The 21,053-nt window shown below is 40.5% G+C and overlaps 1 protein-coding gene across 1 annotated transcript in view; it reads right to left on the bottom strand.

Annotated features, from left to right (window-relative positions):
- Window positions 1-17,768: 17,768 nt before the first annotated feature.
- wdr83os (WD repeat domain 83 opposite strand) overlaps window positions 17,769-21,053 on the bottom strand; it is a 4,270-nt gene continuing 985 nt past the window's right edge. Inside the window, exons 3-4 of the mRNA XM_061731646.1 lie at window positions 19,252-19,349; window positions 17,769-18,179 (exon numbers count right to left, since the gene is read on the bottom strand). Coding sequence (XP_061587630.1) covers window positions 18,113-18,179; window positions 19,252-19,349 — 165 coding nt within the window. The 3' untranslated portion in view covers window positions 17,769-18,112. The remainder of the gene's footprint in view (window positions 18,180-19,251; window positions 19,350-21,053) is intronic.

Here is a 21,053-nt window from a genome sequence, read left to right on the forward strand (position 1 = left end):
TGCCTGGTTGTTTGTCTGTATGTTTGACCCTGCGATAGAGTCGCGACCTGTGAACCCCTTCCTCTCGCCTGAAATGAGCTGGGATAGGCTCCAGCAGACCCTCGTGACCCTGCAAAGGATAAAGCGGGTATGGAAAATGGATGGATGGATGCTGTAAAGGCCATGTCTTACACTACAGATATGACATGCAGTGCAGGGTTTTACAGTCGCATGCAAGATAACTTCTAGGACGAGCTATCCTTGTCCTGCAGTTGTCGTGGGACCTGGCTGCAAAGCAAAACAGAAGTACTGATAAAAAATTAACCCAGTATATACTTTTGTTGTGCAAATATTTTTTTAACTGACTTTGTTTTAAAATTGAGAGAATTTAAGAATAATTAAATGCAAATGGTAACATCTCTCCTTCTTTCAGACAAGTGGACATTATTATAGTAAAAAAAAAATTGAAGGTACATTGAAGAATTTAGTAGTTTCAAGATGTTTTTTGCACACTCATCAATTAATCATTTAAACTATAAACATCAATACCGTAGAGTTGTTTTTAACTATTCACAGAAGACTACAACTCCTGTTTCTGAGTTAAAGATGAGTAAAACTCTGATGTTATAGTGCCCTCTAGTGTCAGGTGAAGGTAGAGGCGTGTTTCCCAGCAGCTCCTCTCCACTCTCACTAAGCAGAATAATGAGCAGACTGTTGAAATCAAATTTAATTAAAAATCGCTTGCAGCCCATCATTGAACTCAAGCCCTACATTCAGCAAACAAATAGTTTTTAATATCCAAATTTTACAGCTCACTAATCAATTGCTGACAATAACTGCTGACTCCAACAAACTCAACATCCTTTCCGCTGACAGCAATCAACAACAAATGCATGACTGTGACACACAAAATGGAAGCAACAATGACGGGGGGAATTAAGGCTATTGTTTAAATGCTGGAAAAACAATGAGTCAGTTAGCAGTTTGAGTCAGGACAATGTCAGGAAAAAATCTGGTGGAGTTTGCTAAAAAGTGGCATGAAGCCAAGCAGCTCAAGTGCCCACTTGGCACGGCTGCAGTGAAGCCAGGCCTGGAGGGACATGAGTTATATGCCACTAAATCAGTCTCACATCCAGCTGACTTCCCAGCTTCTTGTGTGTAATCAGCACCGACACGCAAGCAGTTGACAGCGGGGTTGTCTGAATGTGTCAGAGTCAGTGGCTTTACCAAATGAGAAACTGCAGGAGGACAAACCAAAGTTTGCGTGTGTTGCAGATATAACATCACTACACTTAAGGGAAATGTGCTGTTTACTGTGAGAAAGGAAGGCTTAAAGGCACTTTTTTCCCCTTAACTTGACAGTATTACAGTATATACACTCACAAAAAAATGCTCAAAACTGTCAAATGAACCCTCCTTGGCATGCGTAAATTTATAAATATATTTAAGCTTCACTGCAATTTGAGATATGAAAATTGGATTGTAGGATTATACATTTTACATCTGAAATAAGCCCTGCGTCACCTTATTTTTTTTTAAATGTCTACGTTTGTTGGCTTATTGTTTAATCATAATCAAAGACAGTGCAAGTCAGATTTTCAACATATTATCCCCCTGATATGAAAGTGCACAAGGGGCAGGAGAAGTAAATTAATGCTGTTAAGAGCTTTACTGATATTTTACATCAGAACCGATGTTTTTGAGTTTTGGGGATGGAAACAAGATATCATATTGACATTGCCACAAAATGATAGTACAATTAATATAAACTTAGCACAAAAAGTAAGGAAATTTGTGTTTGGTAGATTATTTCTTTGTTGTGACAATGCTTCTTGACATCTCCTAACGTTGGAGAACCTATTTTTGTCCCTTTCAAATACTAACACATTAAGGAACATTCATGTGTGGGATGAGCCGCAGAGCTGAGTACGTGGGTTGCGCTCATGGAAGTGGCTATAAGTTTTGGTTTTAGGCTCTGCGGGGAACAGCGTGTTCTGCGTGCACCCTTCCCCCGTCCCGGGGCGCCCTCGGCGGCCCAGGCCCCGCGCAGAAGACCCACCCAGCTCCAGGCAGAGCCGGAGGTGTTCTACCCTCCGGGCCCAGACTGCAAATGAAGAAAAATGAAATGAATGTCGCACCCACCGCTGGCTGATCCTGCATTGACCCAGCGCCACTGAATAATAATTATTATTAATAGTCTATATCATTTTAATTCATATAATCATTATAATAATTGTTAAATGGCGCTTCACTGGCCTGAAGTCAGGATAAAGGAAGAGTGTTGACATTGAAATTGACATAAAAGCAAGTTCAAGTATAACTACTAAAATAGTTAGAGGGTTTTTTTCTTCCTTTTTTGTATCCTGCGACTTTATTCCTCTCTCCTAAAGAATCCATCCATCCATCCATTATCCTTACCTGCTATATTCTTTGCAGGGTCACGGGGGTCTGCTGGAGCCTATCCCAGCTAATTTTCAGGCGAGAGGCAGGGGTTGCAGGACCCTGGACAGGTCACCAGTCCATCGCAGGGCCACATACATACAAACAACCAGACATACTCACACCTACGGGCAATTTAGAATCATCAATTAACCTAATATGTTTTTGGACTGTGGGAGGAAGCCGGAGTACCCGGAGGCAAGCACGCAAGCACGGGGAGAACATGCAAACACAGAAAGACCCTGCCGGGCCAGGGAGTCGAACCGGGAACCTTCTTGCTGTGATGCAACATTGCTAATCACCAAGCCACTGTGCTGCTCCTAAAGAATCCTAAAAGGATTTTTTTTAATATTGAAAATAAGCTATATACAAAGAACATCAGACAATCATCAGACTTCCATTACATGGAAATGATAGGCTAACTGACTTGGACTCTTATCTGCAAATGTTGCACTTTGGCAAACAACAACCAGCACTTCGTGTTTGTTGGAAGAGCAGGGTGTTTATATGTATTGTTGCATTGTCGACTCTGTTTTTCTGTTTGTCTTCCATCAATCAATCAATCAATCAATCAATCAATCAATCAATCAATCAACCAACCAACCAACCAACCAACCAACCAACCAACCAACCAACCAACCAACCAACCAACCAACCAATCAATCAATCAATCAAATACCCGGTTGTGGAAATTAGATGATGACGTCATTCACCAACAGCGACTGTTGGGACCGGTTGGGTCGCCAATAGCGACTTTTCCTTACTGAGGAGTTGGTGACATTGGCAACAAGCAACGCTAGTGAGAGAGACCTGCTGGAGATAAACATTTCAGTGACGTTGTCATTTACTTGTCATAGAGAATTAGCAAGAGATCAAACCAACTACGCCCCACTGTGGACATATATGAACTGACAGGAGCAGTAGAACTGTCACAATTTTTTGGTGTTCGGGTGTTTTGAGACGGTTTTTTATTTTTTATTTTTTTTTTAAATCGACACCATATAAATATATTTGATTTGAACTTTCAGAAATAAACTCCCCATAATTGTTCAAATCCATATTTTTATGTACATCTCACTGAAGTTCTTCCTGGTCCCTCTCATGATTTCTCCATCGCAGTATTCGTGGGCCTTTTTTTTTTTTCCTGGGTCTTTTGGAAAAGTAGCCAGGTATAAAAAACTGGAGATTATTATATCAAAGCAGGCAAAAGAGAGGCTAAGGAACTGAAAAAGAAATCTGAAAGCTTGACCCTGACAAAAATAATTAGCTCAAATTCATTGAAAATTTATAGTATAGTATAGTGTATTGTACTATGCGAAGTCAATGGGATCTGTTGTCATGATATACACGGATTATTACATTATTATTATGTATTATTCTTTATTATAGTCGCTAAGTTATGAGTTTTTGACACACAAGTTACTGTTTGTTACTGTCAGTTTGTAAAAGCATGTTTTTAACGCTGCTTAACAGTGTTTTAATGGTGTTTTGATGATTTTTTTTTTTTTTTTTATTGATCTTTTTATAGGAAACAACATACAATGAAAACATGGAAATCTGTAGTCAAACACACGCATTATACATTGTCTCCTTTTTTTTTTTTTTTTAAACACACAAAACCTAACTAAGGAACAGAGTCTCTGTAGCGTTAAATAATAAATAAACAGATGAGCAAGAAATTATCAAAGGAGGAAAGTAATGTATGAGCAAAAGTGCATACAAAAAACAAATGCAGTGGTGAAAGTAGATGCCCATAAGTGATATCCCATTAACTGGAAATAAATAAAACATAAAAAAACAAATTAAGGAGATGAAAAGAAAATTAAGGGAGGGGGGGGTCAGTCGGTGGGTAGAGTCTTCAACGCGGTAAAGTGGTCTATGAAAGATTGCCATTTGCGAACGAATTTAGCTGCGTTGCCTTTTACAGAGTATCTCACCTTCTCCAATTTAAGAAAAAACATAACATCACTAAGCCAAATAGAAATAGATGGGGACTTGGGGGATTTCCATAGAAGTAAGATACGACGTCTTGCTAAAAGGGATGTGAAAGCCAATACTTCTGACTGTGTGGGGCTGATATGTGAGGAGTCAACAGTGAGTCCGAATATTGCTAAGAGAGGGGCCATAACAACTTTTTTACCCAGAACTTTAGACATGATCACAGAATAATCACTCCAAAATTTCTGTAACCTAGGACAGGAGAAAAACATATGACTTAAATTGCAGGGAGAACCCTGGCATCTGTCGCATAGGTCTGCAACATTCTGATATATTTCCGATAATCTGGATTTTGATAGGTGGGCTCTATGCAGCACCTTAAATTGAATAAGTTCAAATCTAGCGCAAGGCGTGCTAGATCGTGTGCTACGGATAGCTTTATCCCACAGCTCCCCTGTGAAGTCAAGGCCCAACTCTCGTCCCCAACCCTCCCGAGCTTTATCTACAGAATGATCATCAAATGTCATACACAGTGCATATATCTTAGATATCAGAGACTTTTGACTGAGTTTCATAGTTAGAAGATCATCCCACGGTTGGTTCGCAGGAAGGGAAGGGAAGCATGGAAACAGAGCAGAGGCGCAGTGTCGAAGCTGGAAGTAGCGAAACAAATGGGAGGCAGGCAAATTGAACTTTGACCTCAGATCTGAAAATGTGGAAAAGATACCATCCTTATATAGATCCCTGAAGTGCTTAATGCCCCAGTTGTACCAAATCATAAAAGTGGTGTCTATTAGTGATGGAGGGAACAGATGATTCTTAGTAACAGGTGTATAGATGGATGGAGAAGCAAATTTAAAGTGGCGCCTAAACTGTGACCAAATCTTAAGGGAGGAAAGCACCACAGGGCTATTTGTAAACTTAGAGGGATTCAATGGTAAAGAGGAGGAGAGTAGGGCCGTTACAGAGGATGAAGAGAGTGACTGAGCCTCCAATCTGCACCATAATAACTCAGGAGACTGAAGCCAATAAATTAGTTTGTGAATATGCGCTGACCAATAGTAAAGCATAAAGTTTGGTAGTGCTAGACCCCCATTAAATTGAAATTTTTGGAGAAGCGAATACCTCACTCTGGGTGTCTTACCGGCCCATAAAAAGTTGGAAACAATTTGGTCAAGTGATTTAAAAAAAGATTTTGGTAGAAATAAAGGAGTGCATTGGAACAAAAAAAGAAATTTAGGCAATACAGTCATTTTCACTGTGTTAATTCTTCCTATCAGTGACAATGTTAGGGAGTTCCACCTCTGTAAGTCCGCCTTCACTCGAGTTACCAGTGAGGAAAAATTAGCGGTGAAAAGAGAGGGCAGAGTGCGGGTCACATTAATCCCTAAGTATCTAAAGCCCGACGGGCTGAGTTTAAAGGGGATATCAGATTGTTTGAGTTGTAAAGCAGAGGAGTTTATGGGGAAGCATTCACACTTGTGAAGATTGACCTTATAGCCGGAGAAGGATCCATAATTCTTCAACAGAGATAATATTGGTGTGATGCTGGTTAAAGGGTCAGATACATATAAAAGGAGGTCGTCTGCATAAAGTGACAATTTAAGTTCCACATTGGACCTAGAGACTCCGCGAAATAGAGGAAGAGTTCTTAAAGCAATTGAAAGTGGTTCGACGGATAGAGCGAATAGCAAAGGGGAGAGAGGGCAGCCCTGTCTCGTGCCACGTGATAATGTAAAATAAGTGGAGTAGTTTTCATTGGTGTGAATGCTGGCCTGAGGGGAAGTGTAAAGAAGTCTAATCCACGATATAAACCTGTGTCCAAATCCGAATTTATGAAGTGTTGCAAAAAGATAGTTAAATTCGACATGATCAAAAGCTTTCTCAGCATCAATTGCGATAACAACTTCAGGGAGTGGAGAAGAATCTTTAGAGAGAATCACATTAAGAAGTGTACGAACATTATAGAAGAGCTGGCGTCCCTTGATGAAACCATTCTGCTCCTCAGATATGATGCTAGGAAGGATCTTATCAAGACAAATTGCTAGTGCTTTGGCTAAAATTTTGAGATCTACATTCAGTAAAGACAAGGGCCTATAAGAAGTGCATGATTCAGGGTCCTTGTCCTTCTTCAAAAGGAGGGCAATAGACGCCTGCATTAAAGAGGGAGGCAATGAGCCATGATCAAGGGACTCATTGTACATTGAAAGTAAAAGGGGGGCTAATTTGTCTTTGAATTTTTTGAAAAACTCAGCTCCGAACCCATCGGGACCAGGGGCCTTGTTGCTTTGCGTAGCTTCAATGGCGGCAGCAATTTCTTGCAAGCTGAAAGGAGCATCGAGGCCATTAGCCACATCCAAATTAATAGTAGGGACAGTGATATTATCAAGAAAGGAGGTCATTTCTGCTGTGTCAAGTGGAGATTCTGACTCATAGAGAGAGGAGTAGTATGATTTAAAAATTGTGTTGATGGCGATTGGATCGGTGGTAAGTGTGCCATTAGAATCTCTAATGCTGGGAATCAGTCTCGACGTTGCTTGCCTTTTTAATTGGTGAGCCAATAACCTGCTTGGTTTATCGCCGTGTTCATAATAGTTGGCATGAGCGCGTAATAGGAGTCGTTCAGAATCGGCTGTCGCTATAAGATCGAATTTTGACTGCAAATCAAGCCGTTGTTTCAGTAAACTCGGACTCGGGTTAACTGAGTTTAGTCTGTCTGTGTCCTGAATTTTAGATGTGAGCTCCTGTAATTTAGCCCTGCGGATTTTACTGGCGTATGCTGAATAAGAGATAATCTGTCCACGCAAATATGCTTTGAGTGATTCCCATACTAGCGAAAAACTGGTCGAATCTGTTTTGTTTAATGCAATGAAATCATCTATTGAAGCAGATATAGAAACATTAAATGCATTGTCGGATAAAAGCAATGGATTAAACCTCCAGGGAGAAGAAAAACGGGGGCGCTCAGACCATGTTATATTCAAAGTTAGAGGGGCGTGATCCGAAATAACAATTGGGTGGTATACGACAGAAGTAACTTTGGGGAGAAGAGAGCCATCAACAAAAAAATAGTCAATACGTGAATATGACTGATGTACTTGTGAAAAAAAAGAGAATTCCTTATCTCCAGGATGTGAGACCCTCCACGGATCAACAAGCCCGTTCTTGACTGTAAAATCGGTAATAGATTTTGACATAGAGGATTGAGTCAAAGTACGAGGATTCAAACGGTGCAAAGAAGGATTAATAACACAATTCAGATCACCGCCCAGTATTGTAATATGCGTATTTAAGAAAGGGAGGTTGCCAAACAGCCTATCCGTAAAATTGGGGTCATCAAAATTAGGGGCATATATATTCACCAACATAGGCATTCTCTGAGAGAAAATAAGACCGACTCACCCACCACCAGAGGAGATATAAGGAAAAGAGGTAAAAGGGAAACCCAAAACAAACAAAACTCAGGAGTATATACATACCTACAGAGACAAAAAGCCAACATCCCATAACCCCCGCCCACCCACCCAACGCACATTAGATGATCCCATCCCCAAACGATGGAAACAGCCGTGCTGGCTTCAAAGGAAGCCATTCTCGAAAAGAGATGCTTTCGACTATAAAGCTAAATACAAAAACAAAAACAAAATTAGCTCCTGCAGAGTTAAAACCTTAAAAAAAAAATAAAATAAAATATGAGGCATATGAAACCATCAATCTGAGCCATTCTGACGATTGCTGTCTTGTCAGGGTAACAACAAACGTAAATTAAGGAGATCTTTGGCCTATAGAACAATGATATGCACTCACACACCCACACAGACACGCACACACATGCACACAATTTAAGCAAAGACAGGGGTGCGTGCATATTTTCTTATCAAGGCATCATACCAGAGAAATGATTAGGCCATCAATTTTAAACGGTGTTGTTCCCATTGATAGTTAGAAGAGAAAAGAAAAAAAAAATTAATAAATAAATAAAAAATAAAAAATAAAAAATTACGACATAAAGTCCCATTTTCTGAATTGACTCAGTCACTCACCCCGGGCCAGAGTCCCGCACGGACATCAAGCTGGATAAATCGTCCCAGAAAACTAGCTGGTAGTCACTTTTTTTATTTTCCTGATGAATGCCAGGGCTTCATCTGGCGAGGTGAAGTCACGTTGCTGGCCATCATGGGTTACACGCAGCCGGGCGGGATACAGCAATCCATACCGGACTCCTTCAATCTCCCGCAGCTGACGGCGCACGTCATTAAAGGCAGCGCGCGCCCGCGCTGTCTTGGCGGTGTGGTCCGGGAACACGGAGATGGTCATATCCCGGACTTTGATCCGCTGCCGCTCTCTCGCCTTTCTCAGGATGTCAGCGCAGTCGGTGTAATAATGGAGCCTGGCCACTATTGCGCGGGGCCGCTCCCCGGGCTTCGGTCTCGGCATGAGGGTGCGGTGGGCTCTGTCCACCACCGGCTCCGCGCCGAGGGAGAAGGCTTCCGCCAAGAGCCTGGAAACCCCGGCTGCAGATGAAGAGTCAGGATCCTCCTCCGGGACGCCAATAATCCGTACGTTCTGCCGACGAGACCTTGACTCCAAATCCTCGCATCTGTCCTCCAGCCTCACATATTCTTTCGACAAGTGATCCACTTTTTTCCGGAGAGCAACGATGTCGTCTGAGCAGCTTGAGACGGACAGCTCCATCCCAGCGACCGTGGTCGCGAGACCCGCGACGTCCGCCTTCATGGAGGAAATACTGCCAGAAAGATCGGCTTTAAGGGAAAGCAGCTCGGACTTAATGGACGTTAAATTCTCGTTAAGTGCCGCCTGAAGCTCTGACCTAAATATAGCTGCAACATCATTGCGAAGAGCGGAGAGGAGTTCGGTTTTAAGCCGGCTGAACTCCGCAGCTGGAGCCTGCGCGGCGCAGGTGCTCTCCGGAGGAGGGGAATCACCGCGGGGCGAGGAGACAGCATGAGCAGCAGGCCGCGGGTTAGCTGGAGGGTTATTCCCCGCTTTGATGGACTTTGGAGGCATTTCCGTGGTAAGTTGTCGAAGTAACCGCATTGAAAATAATTTAGTTAAAACCAAAGCCGTGGGAGTGATGCAAAAAGTGCCTATAAATGTTGAATTAAAATTAACTCTGCAGGAGCTCCGCTAATCACGTCTCACCCCATGTACAGCTAAGCCGGAAGCCCGTGTTTTGATGATTTTTAACAGTATTTTGACGGCGAGTATTTAACCGTGTTTTCTAGTATTTAACGTAAATTCGAGTATTTAACCATGTTGTTTGCTTTCGCCATGACGATGGAGGTGGCGTAAGTGATGTGAAATTATTATTTTAAACAAAAACCACAACCGTTTCCTACTTCTAACCAATCATAAGTGGTGCAATAACCTACCCGGACCTTAACCAGAGCGTCTTAATGCAGCCAGCACAAATGAGCCCTGCTGACTATGAAGACACATACAAATGTATCAACCTCCTCAAGGAGATGTTAACAGTGAATCCAAGAAAACGGATTACACCAACTGAAGCTCTTAATCATGATTTCATAAATATGAAACACCTTCCTCTTGCAAATAATGGCCCTTATGTGATTGGAGCACAGACAGGAATGACAGTGTGCCACACTGATGATAAAAGACTGATTTATTATATGAGCAAAAAGAGAAGGGCATCAAAACTTCTGAAAGCAATGGCAAAAAAAGCCCCAAGAGAGCAACAGGAGCCAGTTTGAGAAGTAAGATTACCACTGATGTGAATGAGAGAGTCACTCCTCACAGGAAAGCAGCTCCTCATACCACTAAAACTGTCTGGGAGAAACAAAACATGTGAAAACTGCTCAGGTAAAATTGATGCAACATCCATACCTTTAACAGAAACAAAAGGCCAGCAGGACATCTCAAAATCGTTGAGTGTCAACAATGGAGCATGTCAAGACAGTCCCAGGAAAGAGGAAACATCTGTCCCTATAACTGAGATGAAGGACCAACAGAATCCCTCAAAATTATTAGCTTTTGAAAATAGAATACATCAAACCAGCTCACCCATAGATGATGTAACATCTCTAGCTGTGTCAAAAAGCCAACATGGCACATATGAATCATTTACTGTCAACAATGGGACGTGTCAAAGTTCTAGTAAAGAGGAAATAACATTACCCCCTATAACTGAGATGAAAGACCAGCAGGACATCTCTAAAACACTGACGAAAGTAAAGAACATCAAACCAACTCATTTAAAAAGGAAAACATTTAGCTTTTATTTCCTCTTCCAGTACAAAGGAAATAACATCTGTCCCTTTAACTGAGATGGAAAACCAGTACGACACCTCTAAATCACTTGCTGTTCAAAATGGAGTACATCGAACCAGCTCACCTAGAGAGGAAATAATATCTATAGCTGTGATAAAAGATCAGAAGGACACCTCTAAATCACTGTCTGTCAACAATGAGACATGTCAAAGTAGAGAACTTCAAACCAGCTCATCTAAATTGGAGAAAATTGATATAGCTGTGATGAAAGACCAGCAAGACACTACTAAAACTTTGACTGTCAAAAATACAGCATCTGAAGCCAGGTCAAGTAAAGAAGGTGCAACATCAACTCTAAGCATTGTGAAAATGGACCAACTGGACACCATTATTAAACGAGCTGTCACAAACACAACATTTAAAGTAAAGTCTTGTAAAATGAATTAACATCAAATATGGTAGAAGATCGGAAGGGAAATTCAGGTCCACAGTGCAATTAAGATTAAGAAAAAAATTTGTAACATTCTCTTGACCCAGACATCTTGGCTAGTTGTGGACCAGTTTCCAATCTTCCATTTGTATCTGGGATTCTGGAGGGGGTAGTTGCAGGTCATTTGTGTGACCATTTGTATAGAAATGATCTATTTGAGGTTTTTCAGTCAGGGTTCCGAATGCATCAAAGCACAGAAACAGCCCTGGTTCAAGTCACGAATGACCTCCTTATGGCCTCAGATAAAGGATTAGGGTCCATACTGGTTCCACTGGACCTCAGTGCTGCTTTTGACACGGCATTTTACTTTACAGGTTAGAGCATATTGTTGGGATCAAAGGGGACAGTTCTAGGTTGTGTAAATCATATCTATCTGACAGATTCTAGTTTACTCATGTACATGAGGTTTCTTCAGAACAGTCAAGGATCTGTTATGGTGTTCTGCAGGGTTCAGTGCTCCGCCCAATCTTGTTCAGTTTATACATGCAGCCATTGGGAAGTATAATCCAGAGTCACGGCATACACTTTCATTGCTATGCTGATGATACGCAGCTCTATTTGTCTATGAAGCCAGATGAAACAGAACCGTTAGTTAAACTTCAGGCATTTCTTAGGGACATCAAGGACTGGATGTCAGGAAGTTTTTTGCTTCTAAATTCAGATAAAACAGAGGTTATCATTTTTGTTCCAAAGCATCTTAGGAAGGGATTAGATGGTGTTGCGATGGCCTCCAGTGCAACTGTGAGAATAGAAGTCTTGGTGTTGTTTTCAATCAGGATTTGTCATTTAAGCCATATATTAATCAGGTTTGTAAAATAACATTTTTCCATCTCCGTAATATCGCAAAGATTAGGAAAATCATCTCGCAGAGTGATGCAGAAAAACTAGTTCCTGTCTTTGTATCTTCTAGGCTAGATTACTGTAATGTGTTATTAGCAGGATGTCCAAGTAATTTGCTGAATAGGCTCCAGCTGATCCAAAATGCAGCAGTACACGTCTTTCCAGTGTTAGCTTCGCTCCATTGGCTCCATGTAAAACTCAGAATCCAATTCAAAATGTTATTACTTGCCTATAAAGCGCAAAACAGCTTAGCTCCGCAATATTTGCAAGACCTGATGGTACCTTATGTTACTAACAGCGCTCTCCGTTCTCAGAGTGCAGGTTTACTTGTAGTTCCTAGAGTATTCAAATGTAGATTTGGAGCAGTGCCCATCACCTCTCCTTCTCTCCTTTACTTAACTTTCATTTCCTCAGATCAACCCTCAGTTATTAATTAGAAGTATCTCATGACCATAATTGTTATACATTGTCCTTTTAGTTTGTTTTGCTGGTCTGTCCCCTCCTTTTCTCTTCTGTGCATGTTTGAAGGCCAGAGCTTCAGGAGCTGCATGCTGATCTGCAGTCCCACCCTCTGATCACCCCACTGCTTACCTGTCTGTATAGACCCTTTTTGTGTTTGTAAACAATCAACTAAAGATTGCGAACGTTACCATAACAAGTTGACTTTTGACAAATGGCGTCCAACTTCCAGATCCACGTTCTATTAATGAGTGAGTTGAAGACATTAGCAAGTGGCCACATATACAGTGGTCAGCTATATATACCGATTTAATTGAGACACCAAGCGTGTACACCAGAGAGAAATTACGAGCTTGGACGTCACTGGATGCGTATGAACACGTTTTCTGTGGTCATGTACAGAAACGTCAAATAACATGACATAGACTCAGAGTTGTGTGTTTTGAAATGAGATCTGTAATGCTATATATGTATCCATACAGATAGATTGCAACCAAAATTATTATTTACCGTTTACAACATAAAGAAGGGAGGACAATTAGACACACCAGTAGCAGCCAATGTGGAAAGGTTTATTAAAATGCATTAGGTTTTAAGTACAGTAGGCCTTAATACATGTTTTACAAATGTAAAATCACTTTAAGTTGTCTAGATGTCACCACTTCGTGTGCAGGACGCTGCTTCTGTCCTTTTGTAAAGTGAGAGATATGAAGGGATGCACCATTGGCCACAGGCTAGTCTCTGATGAGAAATCCCCCCCTTTTGGCTTTGTTTTGCTTACATAAAATCAGATGACACAAATCCAGGACTTCTAGAGTCCAATGACACCTTGCCTGCAAAAATAAAACACAAAGATGTTTGTTTAGCCAAGCAAGCCACCAGCCAAATCTAATGCCAGTTTATCAAACCGTAGCTGCAATTGATTTATATTCTACATCATACAGAAAATCACTAATTTAAACAAGGTTTTTCCTGTTAAATCAAAGATGAGATAGATAACCTTACATGATATAAAGTGGGCGCTGCAGACACGAGCATTTTTTATTATGTTCTGATTCCAGTCCACACCTTTAATCGCCTTCAGCCATAGACGTCGCCGGTTGCTCTGGTTGTGATTCTGTCGGTGGAATAGCGATTCGTACAACCGTATACGCAACAACCACGCATGTTGATGCTGAGAACAGTTTGTTAAATGCCTGCTTACCAGTTGCTACTTTGTCTTTCAGTCACAACTGCGGGAGAACAACACCACTTCTGTTGCCAAAATGCCCACGCAACATTGTATGACGTAGGCTGAAAAAGGGTCTATAGATGTCTGTTGGATACCTACTGACATCCTGACCTGCAGTCCCACCCTCTGACCAAATCAGTGTCTGCTGTCTAAATCTGCTTATATAGTCATCCCTGTAGTACACCAGTTGTTGTGTCTCTCCTTTCTCTGTTCTTCATTCTCTCTTTTCATGCTCTGCCCAGCTGCTCCCCCCTTATGAGCCAGGTCCTGCTTAAGGTTTCTTCCTTCCTAAAGGGGAGATTTTACCTGCCATTGTTTATGTTTATGTAATAATTGCTCGGGATCCAGTTCTAGGTCTCTGGAAAGCGCCTAGAGACAATTTATGTTGTATTAAACACTAAGGGCCTGATTTACTAAAGGTTTGCGTGTGTAAAAACGTGTGCAAACTTGACAGCACCCGCAAACCAAAGTGCCAGCTGATCTACTAACAGCGTGCAAAGAGGACTGCGCCTCTCAAATGCGCAAAATAGCACACGCAATTCATTTAGTACTTTTGCCCTGATGAATAATCAATATGGGGCATACCCGCCAGAAATCGCTAAATACTGGGAGGGGAAGATGCAAATTGCTCCATTTACCACGCGCAATGAGATTTACCAAGCCTGAAAGTTTTTGCGTGGATTGTGATTGCGTCTGTATTTAATACGTTCGAAAGGAAGGTGCTAATCTCCACATGCAAAAGGAGAAATATTTTATTTGAATGTTAAATCGAGTATTATTCAGCAAAAGGTTGCCACAGTAGGCACATTCATTTTTTTATTTGTGATGATAAATAAATCACGTGTTTTCATGGACAAAAAAGTGTTTCTTATTGTGCGCCTGTTCTGCAGTTGTCATACCCCGGTGTTGTGCCGTATTCAGCACCCCTGCCGTGAAAAGCACCCCCTCGTCTGACGAAAATGATATTCTCATTCCGTGTCATGTTCTGTTTAGCGTCCAGTTTTGTGTTAATGGTTCATGTTTAAATGCGCTCATGGATTCCACAATAGTCATACTTTCCCACAATCACAGTCACAGATAACAAAAATCGGGTAAATGGTTATTGATGTCATTAATTAATAGCCTGCTTACTGTGTTGTCTTCCATAATATTTGTAAATATATATAATATAAACTCCTAAGTATGTGTTTGTGTGAGTGTGTATATATAAATATATTGAAGTGTCAGTGTGTTGTTTTTTTTTCTTGGTCTACTTATCATTGAATATACGAGGGGGTGCTTTTCACGGCAGGGGTGCTGAATACGGCACAACAATTTGCCTCTTCCACTAATATCTCTAACTCTAACTCGTCAAATTTCATTTTGCGCTTGCGACTATATCCTGCTTTCCATCCAGACTCTCCATGGCGCAAAGTTTGCGCCGCAAACCGTAAGACGCGCAACACCTAATTTAAATACTGCTGTTTGCACCTGTTATCAATTGCGCAAAACACACAACAACAGCACGCGCAAACTTTTTCAGTGAACACGCAATTTAGTACTCTTTATTTAGGATCTTAGTAAATCGGGCCCTAAATAAATAAAATTCAATTGAATTGATTTGAATAATACTTGACATGCTGTTGAATGGCCATGGCACTCAACATCAGACTTACGCATCAATATTTAAATTAGTCTTCTTCATATCATTTTTTCAGCATGTCTGACATCTTCATGTTGATTCCAGGCTTGGCATCTAAACCATCCACCATGTTGAAATGAATAAGTTATTTGTTAAGTAAAAAAAATGATTTGGGGAGCTGATTAGTATTAGTATAAGCAGTGTTGAGTGATCTTATCTGAGAACCGGCTTCTTTTTATTGTGCATCATTACTTATTTGCTATTGGTTGTTATTGTATGGTATTGACAAGGCGGGTGAGTGCAGCAGTGTCTACTTTTCACCTGATTTATATCATGATAGAATAACAAACAAAAGCTTGAAGAAAATGTCCATCCATCTATCCATTTTCTATACCCGCTTTATCCTGTGCAGGGTCACGGGGGTTGGCTGGAGCCTATCCTAGCTCATTATAGGCGTAAGGCGGGGGTTCACCCTGGACAGGTCGCCAGTATATCCCAGGGCCACATATAGAGACAGACAACCAGGCATACTCAAACTCACTTGAAGAGGGTGTATTTCTGTATTTTTTTTCATTTTCAGCATTGATAGAAACTTAAAGCCAAGATTTCAATATTTTGGGTGCAGAGGTGCTCCTTCACCATCACGTCCAGCATTACATCATATATTTTTTTATAAACACTGCAAGTTGTCCTACACCACTTCTGTGAGTCTGTCTGAAGTCTTTTTTGTGTACCTGTGTCTTCTGAAATGTATGTAGAGAGATACTGGAATTCAAAACATGCATCTGGTTGTTTATCATATTATACATATAACATATCCAGTAGTTTATGTTTAGTTCTCCTCATTGTCCCATTGTGGATGCATCTCCCTGCATTTTATTCATTCTGGCTATTTGAGTTTTGCATTTGATAATGCAGTAATCATTTGTTCATCTCTTAACAAAGCACCTGGTTGAGACAGTTTAACTGCAAACTTTTATAGACATCTTTTGGGAGTTTTGAAAATATAAACTTAGGACAAAAGGTTAGGAAATGTGTTTGGTAGATTCTTTATTTGTTGTTACAATGCTTCTTGGCAATACATCTGATACCATTGTAAAGTCTGTTTATTTCATTTTAAATGGTGCCACATTTGTAAGGAACATACATTTGTGCGATGAGCAGCAGTGAGTGGGTTGTGCTCATGAAAATTTTTCCAAATCTTCTCTGCCAATGCCAAACAGCTTTGACTCTTGTTTGGTGTTTGGTGTATTGGATGATTGAATTTAAATAAATAACACAAAATTGGCGATTTAATAATGTATCCATTTAACAAACAGCAGCCTCAGTAGGGTGTGGAAGAACCATACACAACCACAACATGCCTGGCACCTCCTCACGCGGGTCACGAGCCTGGTCACACTGCTGTGGGATGGCATCCCATTCATCTGTTTTTCCTTTGTGTCTGTGAAGCGTCTTTGAGATCTTTTAAAAGCGCTCTATAAATAAAATGTATTATTATTATTATTCAACCAGCATTTGTTGCAAGTCAGCCAGCGTGGTTGTGTTGGTCACTCTAGCAGGAAAGGCACGCTCAAGCTGATCCCACAAGTGTTCAAATGGGTTGAGGTCAGGGCTGCTGACAGGCCATCCCACCCTCTCCACTCCCAAACTCTGGAGATAGTCTCTGATAAACCCCGCTCTGTGGGTCGAGCGTTGTCATCTTAGAGCATAGAGTTTGGTCCCAGACTGTGGAGATATGGGATTGCCCCTAGTTGCAGAATCTCATCTCGATATCTCTCTGCATTGTAATTGCCTCCAAAGATGACAAGGCCAATTTTTCTATTCAGGGAGATGCCGCCCCACACCATCACACTGCCTCCACCATGTAACTCTATCGGTGCAACAATCAGGATACCGTTTTCTATGTATTTCCCACACGACCTTATGATCCAACTGCTTTAGGCAGGCTTGCAGTACACGCGCCGACATCAGCACAAACGGGCCTGACGGTGAAGGGCACTCCTGCAGGCCTCCTGCAGCCCAATGAGACCAGAGATTGGCTGCGTGCAGTCTGTTCTGGATTGTCTGAGCAGAGAGCCGTCGGCCATATTGTCCGGCAAAACTTGACTGCAAATCTGTAGAAGACAACCCACATACCATAGGTCGTCTTCTACAAATTTGCAGTCAAGGTGTGTTCAGCACGTGCCTGCTTGGCAGAAACTGGGGGTACCATAAGCTCAAAACAGAAGCAAAATTAGTTGTTTGACACAGACAGAGATTTGGCTAATTTTTCATGAGCCCAACCCACATACCCAGCTCTGCTGCTCACCCCACAAATGCATGTTGCTTACAAATGTGGCACCATTTAAAAAGGGAAATAAACAGGCTTTCCAACAGTATAAGAGTTATTGCCAAGAAGCATTGTTACAATAAAGAAATAATCTACCAAACACAAATGTCCTTACTTTTTGTGCCAAGTATAGAAGCAAGTCATTGAACCTTAAATGTGGTGTGAACAAAGACATGTTTAAACACAGCAGTTCCTTCTAAATCCATAAAACTTTATTCAGGTCATTATGTAAAATATCTTCTTAACAGTAAAACTGTGAAGCAACCAATAACCAAAACAATTAGAAAAGGCTCATAACAGAAGAACATGAGAGGTCAGTCAGTTACAATTGATCTTTTTTTTATTTCGCCACTGTGTCTTCTTACTGTCCATTTCATTTCTTATAATCTGCTGTTCTCCCCTTCCTCTTACTGTCCAATTGTCTTCTTTTCTGCCTGCATGTTTTCACACAGATGCCTTGAGGGTGAGGACCGGCGTGGGTGATCAGTCAGTCACCCACTCAAGCCTCCACGTTTATTCTGTGGGGGGTCTTGGTTACCATGGCGGTGACATTGGCTGTGGGTTCTGGAGGTAAGACATCACAACTGCTGAGATGGACAACCTGAAAACAGGACAAACAAAAAAAACAGTTCTATGTCAGATTGAGGGGATGAATTATTTGAACATTTGTTAAACCTACTTTTAATCAATCATTTGTTTGGAATTGGGTTTTGGGGTGGATATTAGTGGAAAGGAAAAACAATATATTAGGTAAATCATTTTAAAAGATGATCCATTGAAGCTATCCAAAACTGATGACAAAAATAAAATCCATCATTTAGAGCCTCTGTTGGGTAAATTGATCCACATTTGTGTGACAAGAGATTTCACCTGATAACCTCAATGACACGCTCCACAGCCCGTTTACCCTGTATAGGCGCTGACCTTTGTTTAAAGCCACCGGGATACTTGAATCATACCTTGGCTATTGACCAATGTCCTAAAATTGGCCTTGAACCAGCTTTCACACTCACACACACGCACACACACACACACACACACAGCTGGTGTATTGAGTTTGTCATTTGCTGAGCCAAACATTTTGTGTTACTAAACTATGAGCACATTTAGCTCGTCTTTAATACAATCTCATCTAGACAATGGACAAGAAGGTTTTTCCTCATTGTAAATCTGTCTGTGGGGCCCTGCTTTAGTGCTCTTTTATAAGCAAATGTGTCCCCCAGAGAGGTCACACAGTTAAAAGCTTTTGGATATTACAGTTGGCTTGTCTGAAGTCTCCACATCAGCCAGAGGTGAGCTCCGACCTACACATGTAAAACGGCATACTGCTAAACTTTAAAGTAAACGAGCTTCTTCCTTTCAGCCCCCTTCACTAAAGAATGCAAAGGAAAGACAGAACCTTTTATAAAAACAGACCAAAAAAGAAAAAAAATTGACTCATTTGTCCACAGTTTCTAGAGAGCTAGACATAATAATATAAAACCTCCAGCACTCCCCCCCACAACCCTCAAGGACTGGCATAATGGTATAACAGGCTAAAAGTTCAGAAATACAACATTGGGTAAGAGTTTGAGCCTAAAAATGATTTTGATTACATCTAACAGTCTTTCCTGCACATGGACGTGAAGTATGTGTTGGTTTGAATTATTTTTGTTCTTTTGTTGAGTACTCACATGAAGCTGCTCATCATCTGTTTCGTGTCCTCTGAGCTTCTGGAGTTCGCAAAGCTTATGAAAGAACAGTAGACTGCGATCCAGGCACACCACTTCAGCTGAAACACAAACACATGACTTGTGTTTATAGAGATCCAAATGGCTTTTGTGTTTTGACAAGATTATAGAAGATCACAGATAAAACCAATATGGCCATAAGATATTACTTTGCATATAAACATCCGCTGTGGGACACAGACAAGTGCATTAGCATATGTGAACAGATGTCAGAACTGAAGCTTACTAGAAGAATAGAACAGGATAAACAAATACAAAATAGAATTGAGCTGGAAATTGTGTGCTGATCAATTTGGAGCCGTTTAAAAAAAAAAAAAAAAGCAGGATATAAAGAAAGCCTGTTTGCCATCTTCGGTTAAAGTGAGGTTAAAAATTATCCTTCGAATGGAATCCAAATGAGTTTCTTGCAGCATTTAAAATGTTGTAATTTTTTGATTGACACATTGGAGAAAAACGAAGCCCATGAGATAGAAAAATCAGCTGCTTTTCTGACATGCATTAAGACACAATTAACTAACCACCGATAGTAGAAATATGAAGATTTTAGTACTTTTTTTTAATGAAAATGTATTTTCTTTTTTATCTGAAAAGATTAAAATCAACAGCCTGCAGAGTAGTCCAACATTTAATTTCTGTTATGAGGAACTTTCTCATTCTTACGTGGTACTAAGCAAGCTGTGAGTACATGCTTAACATCATTTCATTAGTTTAACAACATGATATGTTACCCACAGGGAACAAGACAACTTTCAGTTCAGATAATCCTCGGATTATGGAGTTACATGAGCTATACATGTGATACTTCTTTAATATTCCCATTTTGACAGCTACTAACAGAACAAGACAATGTCATTTAGTTTTTCAGTAAATTTGAAATGATCATTTCCACACAGACAGAAAGCACCAAATCTAAGTTTTTACATTATAAACTGTGACTTAGTCAAAGAAAAGCCTCAGTGAGGGGTGAGTACCTGCAAAAGAGTTGCTGTTTTTTGTGGATGAAAAGACAAGCCAATAAAAGCAATCATACACCACTAGGGCTGTTCGATTAATCGATTTTAAATCGTAATCACGATTATGTAATTAGAACGATGTTAAAACGTGAAAATCGTAAAATCGATGTTTCACTTTTTTTTTTTTTTTTTTTACCTTGTCTGCACACATATTAATGATTGATGGAAATACCTCTCAATACCTGCGACAAGTGCCCCATGGGAGAGGCTCTTTAGTGTAGGAGGGGGCGTTGTAACCATGGTGATATACTAACATGCCACCGGGCATCCCTCAAGCCAGATGCGGTAGACCGGCTCGTGTTCCTTGCAAAAAACTTGCAAATGTGAATAGCAAATGTAATGACTGACATTACACACCTCTACCTCCTTCATGGGTTGCATTATTATTTAGCATGCAAAGACCCAGTTTAGTTTAATTAGAACATTTCTTGTTTTATTTAATTGGAAATATAACTTACTGTATGTTTGCAAGTGCTGATTTGCTGATTTTTTTTTCAGAGATAAAACTTTATATTTTATTATATTTTTTAAAACTTTTTTTCAACTTATTTTACAGAGTTTTGCACTTTATTCATTCATTTTTGGTTTAATGAGAGCAAAGTTTGCACATAAAGCCCAATGGGGCAAATGTTCAATAAAAAAACAGCATATTTGAAATCATTTCTTTGCCTTTTGTCGATTCACAAAATAATCGTAATCGAAAATCGGATTTTAAGAGAAAAAAATCGAGAT

The sequence above is a fragment of the Cololabis saira genome, chromosome 1 (assembly GCF_033807715.1).
Source record: "Cololabis saira isolate AMF1-May2022 chromosome 1, fColSai1.1, whole genome shotgun sequence".
Lineage (NCBI taxonomy): Eukaryota > Metazoa > Chordata > Actinopteri > Beloniformes > Belonidae > Cololabis > Cololabis saira.